The following is a 14,469-nucleotide window of genomic DNA, read 5'->3' as shown; positions in this document are numbered from 1 at the left end:
TGGAAGGCAATAATAAATTATTGTTTTAAGTTATTAAGTTTTAAGGAGGTTTGTACACCACAATAAATATTTGAAAATCATTGTTCACATAAAGCCAGAATTTGAAAAAATGCCTTCCTATTATACAAAGACATTTTAGGAAGTTTATAATATTAAACTATTTAACCATGGGATACTATTGATAAATATGTATCTCATAATATGTATCTTGTGGATTCACAAACTCAGGAATTTCCCGGGTGAAATATGAAACTGACCCTCATATACGGAGTGCAAAGAGAGACCATAGAAAGAGGCAGACCACTCTAGATTGGTAGGTAGCAGGTGTAATAAGCAAGGCGACTTCCATCTGATGCTTGTCTTGAGTGGCTGCAAGACAGGAAAATCCTGCACCTCTTGGCCAGAATTTTAAAAGTTTATACAGAGGCTTTAATGAAGGGTCAGTCACATATACTGTCCTGATGGTCTCAACAACACATTTTCTCTCAAGGCTCATCTGTGAAAATAGTTCCTAGTATGGAAATGGTGGGCAGACGTACATTCCAAGAACAGGAGAGGGTGAGGAGCCTCTGAATGCTTGGGTCCAGCTTGCGAATCACTTGGTGGTCCCATTCTCTCAATGATCACCCCCAACACTACTTAGATATGGATACAAAGGTATATTCTGTAGCTTAAAATATAATGAATAAGGTAATAATAGCAATTGCTCCACCCTAAGATAAACATATTATTACGTATTTATGATTATTTTTTCTAGTGCATTTTGAAAAAATTCATGTTACCTGAGTAATATGAACAACATACTTGTTTTTTTCCTTCCCTCACAATTTAACAGGGTGTATTGAGTATGTTCATAGCATTAAATATTTTTGAAAACAAGCCTAATGACTATGTAAATATTTGTATGCATTTACTATGCTTTATCCAACCATTCTCTTAGGATATGTTAAAAATGTTTCCAATATTCCCAATGTTTTGCTTTTGTATTTAGTACTGTAAATTACAGCCTCATACATAAATGTGTGTGCTCATGTTCTGATGATCTCCTTAGAAAGGATTCCTAGGTAAAGGATATGATCATTATCAGACCTTTAAAACAATCATATTATTGGATCAAGCTGCCATGGACTAACCATGTAGAACAGTTCCACTTTCATCAAACTTTAGAGATGGCAAATAGATTCCATCTGGAGTACCAACCCCGATTAATTAGTGGTGGTGACCTGGTACTCCCTGATGAGAAGGCCTGCAAGACCACATCTGGGTCCAGAAGCAAAGAATGCTAAGATGAATTAGTAATGTTGAACATTAATGAGGACGGAAGAATGGAAGCACATGTGCTTTGTGTCTGCCAACCCAGCCTTAGGCAGTTCTGGGACTGAAGATATATTCATAAATTTTTGCCAACATGAAATGCAAAAAAGAAAGTTCCTTGTTTTGGTTATAATGCATATTTCCATAATTACACATGTGGTTGAATGGTTTCTCTTCTGCTTGGTGTCCACCTACATTTGTTCTTTTGTGAATTGCTTTTCCATTACCCTTTGTCCATATTTTCAATTGTCTTGCTAATGTAGATGACTTACAAAAGTGCTTTATATATAAGGATATTAAGATTTTTTTCTGCCATTTTCCAATTTGTCATTTTTCTTTTAATTTGTTTGTAATGTTTATGATGAATAGAAGTGTTCATTGCTACATGGTCAAATAAATTAATGTTTCTCTTCATGGTTTCTTTGTTTGTATGCTTACAAAATTCTTCCTTACCCTATAATCTCATAAATTTTCATCTACATGTTCATCTGATTTATTATGATTTAATTTATATTTATCTCTTAATTTTATCAGAAATCTAATCTACTAATGCATCTCAAAGAGAGACATATTGAAAAGGGGGATAAAAAGACTGAGCATGGAAGTATCAAACAAATTGAAAATAGTGATACTGATGGTGATGCTTACATTAATGATTATTATAATTAAGTTGAAGTGCCATCCAGACACAGTAAAATTCAAAATATATTTAATAAATAAAGGCTAATATTACGTTGTTGAAATTATGACATTACTTTGTTAATAAGTGGATCTTTATTTATAGAGAATATACAACTATTATGAACATTTATGCATAGAATTTAATGTATTACAAAAATTATAAGCAAACCCTAAAAGTAAAAATATAAATTGTCAAAGAATAACTTTACCAGAATTTAAACATACTTTCAGTCTTGAACAGATGGAATAGATTAAAGATGGAATAGAGCATTTGGCTAATGTATACAATAAAGTTGATTTATAAGATAGAAGAATTTATATCTTACAACCAAAAATGCTTACTTTTCTCAAAAATCTAATGGTATGTTTTACGTTATTCATATATTAGGTCACAAGACATTTCAGTAAGAATAGTTCTATTCTTTGACCTCCATAAAATAAACTTGGGAATTAATTTAAAAATAGGTTAAGCCCTAACCGGTTTGGCTTAGTGGATAGAGTGTTGGCCTGTGAACTGAAAGTTCCCAGGTTCGATTCCGGTCAAGGGGGCATGTACCTTGGTTGCGGGCACATCTCCAGTAGGAGGTGTGCAGGAGGCAGCTGATCGATGTTTCTCTCTCATCGATGTTTCTAACTCTCTAACCCTCTCCCTTCCTCTCTGTAAAAGATCAATAAAATATATTTTTTTAAAAATAGGTTAACAAAACATACAAGCACTAGAGTTAAAATAATAACATAAAAATAAAATAAATCACCCCCTTCAATAATTTCTGGGCCAAAGCAGAAATAAAAGTCCAGCTATAGGTTGTTTAGAAAATAATAATGACACTAAAGCTAATACTCATTTGTAGATAGAAAATTATATCTGCAAGAGCTTTATTTAAAAAGCAAAAAAAATGAAAATAAATGAACAAAGGTTTCAAGGTAAGGAACTACAAAATAAATTGTCAGTATAAAAGTGTAAATTAATGTATCAGAAAACAAAGAGTCTAAGTGTTGGTTCTCTAAAAATCATTAAATAGATAAAATGTCCATAACAGTAATCAAAAGAAAAAAAAGTAAAATTGCCAATATATAGCATAGAAAGAAATTAAATAACACCTTACACATGGAGGAGCACATAATAATTAAAAATGTATGCTACTTAAATCTTTATGCTAATGAATGTTAAAATCTACATTTAAATTAAAAAACAATTTCCTAAAAAATGTAAATCATTAAAACGTTCTTCAGAAATATAAAACTTTAAGTGAACAGAAAACCTTGAAAGAGTAGTGGAGGAAAATCAAATTATTTAAAATATAAAGTAATGATTCTAATTCTGAGTAAGATGGAATAAGTATTCTCTACCCTATCTCTCCATGGAATACAACTATAAAATCTGTACAGGGTGCATGGAGCCACTATTTGAGAACTCAGGACAGTTAATACAGTAAATATTTCTAGTAGCAGGTAGTGTGGGGAAGAAGATCAGAATTTAAAATACCACCAAACCAGCAGTGAGTTTACCATTTTCTTCCTCTCCAAGATCACTAGAGCTTAATGCAACAGTCCGAAACCCAAAAGTAGGCAGAGGTGCAGACAGAGAGCACTCCAGAAGGGGCATGTAAGTTCAGGCTTAGAGAGTGGGAAGGAGTGTTTGTGTTTGTTTTTCCTCTCACTGTTCCCACACTTTCCAAACTTCAGGCAATCTCTTGGCAGCAGCAGTGGTGGTGGAGGCTGCAAAGTGACAGGATTCTTCAGGAGGCAAAACTTGGAGGAAGAACTATTCTCAGCAGTAGGAGTTGTAAATCCAGGAAAATGAGGCAAAGCTTCCCCACAGCTATTCAATCACAAACGCTTGCTAGAATCAGGCACTATAACTCACTATGGTTATATGCAAGAACAGCATGGTTACATAGTAAATATAAACGTACTGTCCCAAACTACAGATCAGAAAGTTCTTGTAGAAGCTGATTTCTAAATCTTTCTATAGGAACCTCCTAAACGTTAGGCCAGACTTAGCTTCCCAGGGTTTTGCCTCTACTTTGCTTTTTGAACTCTACCGTCTTCCCATTGTCATGTGACTCAATATGGTAATTGTGTGTGGCATTCACCAAATATTTCTAGCTGTTTGCTTTCTGGGAATATGGTAGGATTGTTGTTCCCTACTTCCTTTGGGGTTAGACATGGCCATGCAATTTTCTGTGGTCAGTAAAATGGAACAGAAGTGATCTGTGTCACCTTCGGGGTAACTTCAGGAGACAGTGAGAAACTATGTCCCCTTGGCTCTGCTGTAGCCTTCATGAAAGCATATATTGAGAGGGTACCCTCCATGGCTACAGATGTGGGTTTATTAGTGAGGATCAAGTTTGGCTGAATGTGACAGTAAAACTCAAAATAAAAGGGGTAGATTGGCAATCTGAGATGGGTCTAGTTCTGCTCTCTGAAGTCTGCAGGAACCCAGGATCTTTCCAGTTTATTACTAACCCATCCCTAGAATGTGACCTTCAGTCTCACGGTCCAAAATAGCTGCTAGTGTTTTGCACCACATTCAAGTTCCAGGTGGAAAGATTGAGTAAGGGGAAAAAGGAAGAGACAACAGATAAAAGATAACAGCTGCCTTTTAAAGGGGTTTTCTGGAAGCTGCCACACAAAACCAGCACTTACATGTCATTGCCCAGAACCTAGCTCCATGGCCACATCCATCGGCAAGGCTGGCTGAGATATGTAGTTTTTCTTTCAGGCACCACTGTGCCCAGCTAAAACTTAGGAACTCTATTGCTGTTCAAGAAGGGGAAATCAGATGTGGTAGGTAGGTGACTAGGTGTCTCTGCCACAGTGAGTGTCTGACCTAAATTAGGACAATTATAATGCCCCATCCCCTCAACCCCAGTCTGGGTTAAGGAATAGGCATACAACCCATGCCTGCTCTAGTGGGAATTCTTTAAGGTGGTGGTGGTGCTGCTACTGCTGCTGGTGGTAGTTTGTGTTAATATTTTTTAACTTGACCTCGTGAGAAAGAATCTCTCCTTCTCAGATCATAAATTTGAAGACAGAGACTAAATCTAACATGCAAAGAAAAGCAGAAGCAAGAGAAAAATATAAGACCTAAGTAGTTCTTGATTTCCTTTTCTAAGCCTTTTTTAAAAATAATTTTTTATTGTTTAAAGCAGTGGTCGGTCGGCAAACTCAGTCAACAGAGCCAAATATCAACAGTACAACGATTGAAATTTGTTTTGAGAGCCAAATTTTTTAAACTTCTTCTAACGCCACTTCTTCAAAATAGACTCACCCAGGCCGTGGTATTTTGTGGAAGAGCCACACTCAAGGGGCCAAAGAGCCGCATGTGGCTCGCGAGCCATAGTTTGCCGACCACTGGTTTAAAGTATTACAAGTAGTAGTGCATATGTCTCTCTCTTTTTTTTTATCTCCATTGGCATTTTTGAGATCAATCTATCCCTGCCCTTTCTCCAGTATAGTTACATGTGCCAAGAAATCCCTTTTTTCTTTACACAAGAAGTTGGGTGTCTATTCCTTGCAACCAAAGAGTCTTAAGGTAATTGTCTACCTCCTTGGGTGTTTGTAGGGAACACATGAGGGAGTACACGGAGTAGTTGCCATGGTGCCTGGCACATAAAGGTCCTGAAACAGTTGTGCTGGATGATATGTTAGAATAACAGAGCAGATGAAATTTGGACAAAAAGTTTTCTTTTTCCAAGTCTCAGCTCAAATGAGATCTTGCTCATTCCCCAGGAAGATTTCGATCTTGCTTCCCTTTTTCCATTCTTGCAGCCATCCTACTGCTTTGTAATTGTTTGCAAATCGATGTTCTCTTACGATAGCCCTTGAACTTCAGGAGGACTGGAACTGAGTCTTACTCATCTTTAAATTGTCAGTATTTGACTTTCTGGCACAGTAGATACTCTGTAAGTATTGTTAGAAAAAATAGGGATTTGAAGAGTATTTATGATTAAAGGTGGCAAAATAGCAACCAGCATTTATTCTAAGCACTGTCCTAAGAACTTTGTTTTTATGATTAAATCCTCACAATAACTCTTGATATGCTATTACTATTAATCCATTTCATAGATGAGCAAACTGATGTCACGTTCATACAACTAGTTAATGGCAGAGCCCAGATTTCATCCCAGGCAAAGAAATTCCAGAACCCTCACATTTCAACCAATACACTGTGCTATCTCTCACTGAAGGTATTTCATTAAATATAGATGGAATCATCTTATATTAGAGACAGGAAACTGAGATCAGTGAATTCCATCATGAAACAGATGTAAAACTGAAGCCAAGGATTGGAAGTGACTGAGTTCAGGTGGTTTTTATAACTGCAGAGGCTTATCTACACAGGACTCCTGACTCCTATCTGGAATCTCTTAACCAAAGATTCCATCTCTTACTCAAAGTGTGCTCCTTCTTGCACATGCACCACCCCCTTTAGGAGCTTGCTGCACTCCCAGGTGCAACTTGTTTCAAAGTAGCTACTTGCTGAGTATCATTCAAAGGCATCTCACATGTTGAAACAAACCGCGAGCACCTGAAGGGGGCTGGGGAAAAGGGACGCCAAAGCATTCTTCAGATTTCAGCACAAACTTCATGTCCTCGGAGAAGGCTTCCCGGGCTTCTCCAAGGTCAAGTTTGTCTACCTAAACTTTCCTTCATAGCACTTAGTACGGTCAGTTGTGATTATATATATTATTTGTGGAATATCTGGCTAATGGCCATCTTGCTCATTACCCTATAAATTCTGTGAGGACAAGATCCATGTCAATTTTTGTTCCTCCTTCTATACCCAGTGTCCTGGCACATAATAGGCACTCAAAAATATTTGTTGACTTTGGGTAGTGAGCATACAATGTGATATATGTATCATAGAAATGTACATTTGAAACCTGTATGGTCCTGTTAACCAATATCACCCCAATAAATGTTAAAAATATATTTATTGAATGGGAAAAAAAAGGATGAATAAGTAAATGCATGACTGAAGCACCAGGACAAATCATCCCAGTGGGGCAGAGACACCTCATATATGGTGTGATCTGAGGGCGCCCTCAAGAGTCTGCACTCACACCAAGGCCCAGAAATCCCCACCAGGAAAGTCAAGCATGTATTTGGTGAAGACTTTGGGGCACTGAAGGGGAGAGAAAAGACGCAAAAGGTGAGCAAGCAGTTTTCAAAGGATGCTTTCAATTCCCTGGCCGGTCCGTGTGTGTTTTCCTCTACAAAGTGTTTCCAATTACTGTGGCACTCTCGGTATCTGGATCCATCTCCAGTGAATTCCTCTGCAGCTCCTGCCAGACATATGGGATCAATCAGGCCTTGGGCGCTGGTGCGCTTGCTGCGGGAATGTTGACAGCCTGACAGACGCGCGGGGTTCTGGTGTCATGGAATCTCCTAGCCTTTGGCTGGATCCGGGAGAAGAACCAGAGGGGGAGGAGAGAGACCGAGGCAGAGATAGAGGCAGGAGAGGGCAGGAGTGAGCGAGAGAGAGCGCGAGAGGGAGAGAAGGAGGCAAGCGGGAGATTTTTCTTGACTGCCCCCTTTCCTTCAAACATTTTATAGGCTTCAGGGAGAGAAAGGAGGAGGAGAGAGGAGAAAAAAGACGGGGAGGGGGGTAAAGAGGGCGCGCCGTTTCCTCCCGAGGCCCCCCGCTGCCGGAGGAGTCTGGATTGTGTCCCCAGTGTCAGATGAAAGGGCGGTAAGGCTCCTGGCCGCTGTCCCGCGCCCCGCGCCGCGCACGCCCCTCCACGAGCCCGGCCGCCAAGCGTCTCCGCGCCAGGGTCGCCGCCTGAGCTGCGGGGCAGCCGCTCCGTCTCCAGCGCGATGTGGCCGCGCCTGGCCCTTTGTTGCTGGGGTCTAGCGCTCGTTTCGGGCTGGTCGACCTTTCAGCAGACGTCCCCGTCCCGCAATTTCAGCTTCCGCCTCTTCCCCGAGACCGCCGCGGGGGCCCCGGGGAGGCTGCCCGCGCCCCCCGTGCCCAGCGAGGACGCGCCCGAGAGCAAAGTGGAGCGGCTGGGCCAGGCGTTCCGGCGGCGCGTGCGGCGGCTGCGGGAGCTCAGCGAGCGCCTGGAGCTCGTCTTCCTGGTGGACGAGTCGTCCAGCGTGGGTCAAGCCAACTTCCTCAGCGAGCTCAAATTCGTCCGCAAACTGCTGTCCGACTTCCCGGTGGTGCCCACGGCCACGCGCGTGGCCATCGTGACTTTCTCGTCCAAGAACAACGTGGTGCCGCGCGTTGACTACATCTCCTCCCGCCGCGCGCACCAGCACAAGTGCGCCCTGCTCAGCCGCGAGATCCCCGCCATCACCTACCGGGGTGGTGGCACCTACACCAAGGGCGCCTTCCAGCAAGCCGCGGTAAGGCACCCACCCCTCTGCGGAACCCGCCCCCTCTTCCCCACTTCCCCGCTCCCCACATCCCGGGCCCTTCCCACCCACCACCGCCTGCCCAGCTGTTACCTTGGGCAAGCCACAAGCCACCTAAGTCTAGTGTTCCCCTGCACAAAATTAGTCATACTACCTTCCTGTTGTGGGGGTCCCATGGGATAACGGATTTTAAATGCTTGCCTGGATGTCAGGCCCCATTAAGTGGTCATCTTTGAGGACCCCATTGGGAAGGTGTCTTTAAGATGCTATCCTATTCACACTTGTAAGAACAGACCGTGCTTCAGCTGGAACAGGTGAGTGTGTCTTATGAAATGCCTCTAAAGATCAGACATGGAGTGCATATTTCCCCGGTTTTCTTATACGCTATTTATGCTTTCAATATGCATTTCATTGCATACCCTCTGCGACCTTTGCAGGATTCTTAGTATCTGGAAGAGGAAGTCAGGCTTAGATGATGGGCTTTTACAGAATTTAACTTTGACTACAAAGTAATACATATTCAGCTGAAGAAAATTTGGAATATTTAGAAGTGTTTGACACATAATAGCAAGCCAGTGTTTATGGAAATCATGAAAAAGAAAGGAGGAAAAGGAAAAAAAAAAGCCTGTAATCCCATCACCCTTAAAAAGCCACTGTTTACATAGTGCTGAACATTTGCCCAGTATCACATCTGTACAGACTTCTAACCAAATTGGTGTCTGGCTGTGCTGTAGCCTGCATTTTTCATTTGTTATATCATGAAATGCTATACATTTTACTATGTATATAATACAGATATGTTGTTTATCTGTGTTAGTTTCATACTATTTTATTGAATACCTGTGTCATAACTTATTTTACCTGTCACTATAGTTGGACACAGATTTCTTTTATTAGCTAAGTCATAGTAAACACATGTATTTTTGGACCCCTTTTACTCCTTTAGGAAGAATTTCTATAAAGTTTCTGAATGAAAGGATATGAAAATTTATGAATTTCTTGATACATACTGCCCATTCTCCCTTGGAGGGCTGTATAAATGTACATTACCACCAGTACAGTATCACAGCAGTAAGTTTGCCACATGGTCACCAATATAACATGTACTATTATTTTTAATATCTTCGCCAATTTGGTAGGAGAATAGAGGTACCATTTTAGCAAAATCATTTTTTTTTTTTTTTAGTTTTATTGAGGATCAACATTTTTTCAGTACATTTATTGGGCATTTGTATTTTTTCTGCTCATAAGTTTTGCCCATTTTACAATAATGGAATGTGTTTTTTTCCTTAATGATTTGTAGAAGCTCTTTATATAGTAAGACTGGTAACCCTTTTTTGTATATGATGTACATGTTTTTCCAGTTTACTGTCTTTCACTTTGGTTCATTGCAGTGTTGTTAGATAGATGGTTTGAGTTTTTATATATTTAAATCTATCAAACTTTGTTCTTAAGAACCTATATTCTCTTATATTCTTAGAATGGCATTCCCATTTCCCAAATTGTAGAAATAGTTTTCCATTTAACAGTTTAAGTCACCTAAAACTTATTTTAGTGTATAGTATGACAAATATGTCTAATATTATTTTTTAATAAATGGTTAACCAGTTGTCTCAGCACCATTTGTTTAATAGCCATTCATCCTTTTCCAATTTAATTGAGTAGCACTTTTATATACTCTAACTACTTACGGGGAATTTGATTTCCTCCTGGTTTGCTATTAACTTTAGCTTATCTATTATTTTTAAGCTTTGCAGATATGTTTTAATTATTATAACTTTATAGTATACTTAAATATCTGGTACTGAAAATTCTCCTTTTTCTCATCTATTTTTTAAACATCAACTCTTATGTATTTATTTACCTAATAGAATTTTTAACTCATTTTCACATATTCCAAATGAAACCATCCAGGATTTTAATTTCAATATAAAAATTGTTAACTTGGGGATTATTTATATTTTACAATAGTAGTCTTTCCACGTCAAAAATATGGCTTACCCACTTATAACCAGTTTATACCCTTCAGTAAAGTTATAGATTTCTAATAATTAAGTCCTGCATATATTTTCAAAATTCAGACCTAAATATATTCTATTCAATACTGCAATTATGAATGACATCTTTTCAAATTAAAATTTAAACAATTATTTTTGTATAGAAACATTGATTTTTGTTTTATTATGTCTTCAGTAGCTGCATGCTTGTTGAAATCTCTAGTTCATTTGTTTTTCTTTTTTTAAAATACATTCTATATTACTGAAACTGAGTGTTTATTGTGTAAAATAATCAGAAAAAGTTTCTGTAAGTACACTGTAATACTTTGGTACATACCCTTGACTTTTTGCAGTTGTCTAGTTAATAAGTATGTTTTTGTGCATGTACACCTATTGTACATACATGATGTTTACCAAAAAGGATTGCACTGTATGTCCTCTTTTGTAATTTTATTTTCTTTCCACCATATTTTCAGTCTTTTTTCCATAATAAGAAATACACATCTACTTTATCACTTTTCCATAGTCACACAGAATTCCACTGTAGAATTGTATTTATTTTTATCATGCAATTGCTGATTATTGGGATATATTTAGGCTGTTACAAACAATGCTGTGTGACTAAATTTTTGTCCAAGTCTCTAAAAATTTCCTTAATGCAAATTTCTAAAGTGGTGGGTATTATTGCATCAAAGAGTATGCCCATTTTTTAAGGGCTTTGATACATGTCCCAAGTTTCTCTACAGAAAATTGGTACCAAATTGTACTCTTAGGATCAGTACCTAGACAGAACAGTTTAGTATCATTTAAATATGCCTTCCCAACTTTATATGTAAAAAAAATTGAGTCACATTAAAAAAAAAATACCCAAGGACATAGAGAGAGGAAGGGAGAGAGAAAACAACAACATCAATGTGATGTGAGAGAGAAACATTGATCAGTTGCCTTCTGTACATTCCCCAACGGGATCAAACCTGCAACCCAGGTATGTACCCTGACGGGGAATCGAACCCTCAACCTTTCAGTGCATGGGATGACACCTCAACAAACTGAGCCACTCTGGCCAGGCAAGTGAATCCTATTGTAAGTTGCATTTCTTTACCAGTGAGGCTGAATACATTTTTTATATATTATTTGTCATATAGAACTCTTTTTTGGATACTCATTAAAATATTTTGGGATTATTATCTATTTTTTAATTTGAGGGTGGTTATTTTTCTTACTGATTTGCAAACGCTCTTTAAATCTTCGTAATATCAACCATCTGCTGCTACATACGATGGAAATATTTTTTCTCGGTGTTTTCACTTGCCTTTTAATTTTGTTTGTGATAGCATCTATCCTTTCATCAATCTATTGAATCTAACTTTCTTTTTATCTGTTCATTTCTGGACTCTTACAACATTTGAAAGACTTTTGCCTTTAAAAGCTGAACTAATTCCTGAAAGATGCTCTCTGTTTATCGAAGTAGTGGCGCCAGGCAGGGTTCAGTTCTGCAGACCCAGTTCTCTGTTGGTGTCCACTCCAAGTACTCCTGAGGTCCCCATGGCTGGCCTTCTTCCTGGTGTCTCTGCCCACTCCATCAGAGAAGAACCTCTGCATCAGGGGAAAACTTGCCATAAATTAGCTCCTCTGTTCGGCTTGGCCAGGTTTGTCGGGGGCCTCCGGGTACTGTTGATCCAAAACAGTTAAATGGGTAATGAGTCGGGTACGCACTGCTTGCCTCAAGACCTACTCTGTCTTCAGCCTCCTCCTTCCAAATATTACATCCTGTCTTGGAAAGTGGAACTGCCAGCAAGGTTCCCAGTGCCTTTCTTTAGTCTGGATCCATGTGTAATCTAACAAGCGAAGACTTCTCAAAAGTTTGTGTGAACTGAACTTGCCCTGGGTTTTATTTTGCTTTTCTCATTTTGGTTGGGTTCTGAGCAGATGCAGCTGGACTCAGTCCCTGTCTAACCTGGAAGCTCACATGTCTTTATTGTAACTTTTCCAAACCTCTGTTGAGCACGCTTAGGAATAATTAAAATATGCTTGGAGAAAATTGATAGAAGATGACCAGTGTTTAGAAATGGCATTGGTGGAGGTTTGAATATGGGTTTTTCCATAGAGATCAGGCAAGCATGTTTAATCACAGAATCAGTTTGAGAATGGCAAGCTATATACCTAGTTTGGGTTTGAATATGTAACCTATATATCATGGAAGTGAGGCAGTCCATCAGATTCCCATGTGTGGACAGAATGCTAATATTGGAACTGACTGTGATCTGGCCTTTAGGGGAAATGGAAAGTCATAGGGACATTTTTGAGGTTATTACTTACTTTCTCCAAAAAAATTAGTTTTTCAGATCTTTTCCATTTGAAACTGAATGCCCCCACAATTATGCACAGATACAAACACAGGCAGACAAACATACAAATACATAAAAGTACATAGACACATGCTTGCAGGTACACAGTACCCATCACAATTCAGATACCTTACTCCTCTGATATAAAATCTCAAGATGTAGAGTTTCCTTTACCCATGAGAAATTTACTGCTATCTTTCAGCACATGTGAGAAACTAAAGAAAAGGGATAACTGTGTTGCTTTACTTTTTATTTGGCATCAGGATTGTGCCACTTGATGGGGAGTATATGTGTGGACACTATTATCACACTTTATTTGAATAGATAAACTGCAGTGTAGACCTTTTCGTTTTAGACATCATCCCAGCATTCATCAAAGGTGCAAAGACTAAAGAATAAATCTGTAGTCAGCAAAGATTTTTTTTTCAGAGACACAATCAATATAATGGGGGAAAGATTTAGCACCTGGAACTTAAATTACAAGAAAAACTTTTACAAAATTAACAGAAAGTTCTTCAGGTTTTCCTTCCCAGGGAATGAGTGTTTGTAATGCCTTATCTTCTTGGCTTTTCTCCCAACATGAATTTATAAATTGCCTTCCTAAACAGCACACTTTATGCTGGGCACTATGAATGCTTCTTCCAGGCCCCAGAAAGGAGGAACCGTCAAAGACAGTCACATCCTTCTTTAAGGAGACTTTCTGGCAATCACACAATACTTCCATGTAGATCTCATTGTAGGAAAATCGGTCTCATCCCAACCTTTAGTTTCATGGAGCTTTATTGCTAAAGAGAAAGACAAGGATGGATGCTGAGGAAGTAAGGAGTGGTCTTTGCCATACCAGTGTGTCAGGAAGAACATCTGTCTAACCAAGGAAATGTCTGGAAATCCCACTTCATTTCTTCCATCAAGGGCGGTGGCTTGGGCCTACTCAAGATGGAAGGGACAGGCTTTGCCTAACTAAAAAATACCTTAGTCCTTGTGCTATATTATACTTCTTCCGTGAAACTATCCAAGTTCCAGAGCAATCCACTTCAACTTGGCAACAGAGGCTTCCTAGGTTAGTTTCCCAGAAGCCAGAAGCTTCTAAATAATAAGGCATTCACTCCTGAATGAAAGAGTATACCGAGAGTGATGGGGGAATGCACACTACAAAATAAAATTGATGTTTCCTTGCTAATCACGCAAAGCCACATGACATTTTTCAGGACAACCTGGTTCTTTGGCTTTTCTTGGGTAAGTGCTGAGGTTTGGAGACCTCTGCAGTAAAAGGAATTTAGATTGTTCTCTTGCCGGGGTCATTGAGCATCAACCTATGAACCAGGAGGTCACGGTTTGATTCCCAGTCAGGACACATGCCCGGGTTGTGGGCTCGATCTCCAGTGTAGAGCATGCAGGAGGCAGCCGATCAATGACTCTCATCATTGATGTTTCTATCTCCCTCTCTCCCTTCCTCTCTGAAAGCAATAAAAATATATGTATTTTTAAAAGATTGTTCTATATCAGGCCATATGAAGAGTGGACTTCTGGCAGAGAGTCTGCTTATACACAGTAACCTGCTCTAGGTTTGGAGGCCAATTGTGAATAGGAATGCTCTGTGAGAGCTGTTGTCTTCCACGTGTGTGATTACAATATTTCTCTTGACGTGAATGACAGTGGGGAAAAAATCTGTAATACACAAGTAAGTGCATTATCTTAACAATCTTCACAAAAAGATTTAGAAAGAATTCATCTTCTTTGCTATCTGTGTTTCTCATGAGGTAATT

General features: G+C 39.1%; 1 protein-coding gene across 1 annotated transcript in view; it reads left to right on the top strand.

Moving 5' to 3' along the window:
* Positions 1 to 6,923: 6,923 nt before the first annotated feature.
* The window catches only part of SVEP1 (sushi, von Willebrand factor type A, EGF and pentraxin domain containing 1), a 149,887-nt gene continuing 142,341 nt past the window's right edge, over positions 6,924 to 14,469 (top strand). The window contains exon 1 of the mRNA XM_080670648.1: positions 6,924 to 8,349. Coding sequence (XP_080526774.1) covers positions 7,819 to 8,349 — 531 coding nt within the window. The 5' untranslated portion in view covers positions 6,924 to 7,818. The remainder of the gene's footprint in view (positions 8,350 to 14,469) is intronic.

Source organism: Plecotus auritus (assembly GCF_963455305.1).
Source record: "Plecotus auritus genome assembly, chromosome: 5".
Classification (NCBI taxonomy): domain Eukaryota; kingdom Metazoa; phylum Chordata; class Mammalia; order Chiroptera; family Vespertilionidae; genus Plecotus; species Plecotus auritus.
Note: the sequence above shows the minus strand (reverse complement) of the source record. Positions and strands in the feature narration are given on the sequence as shown.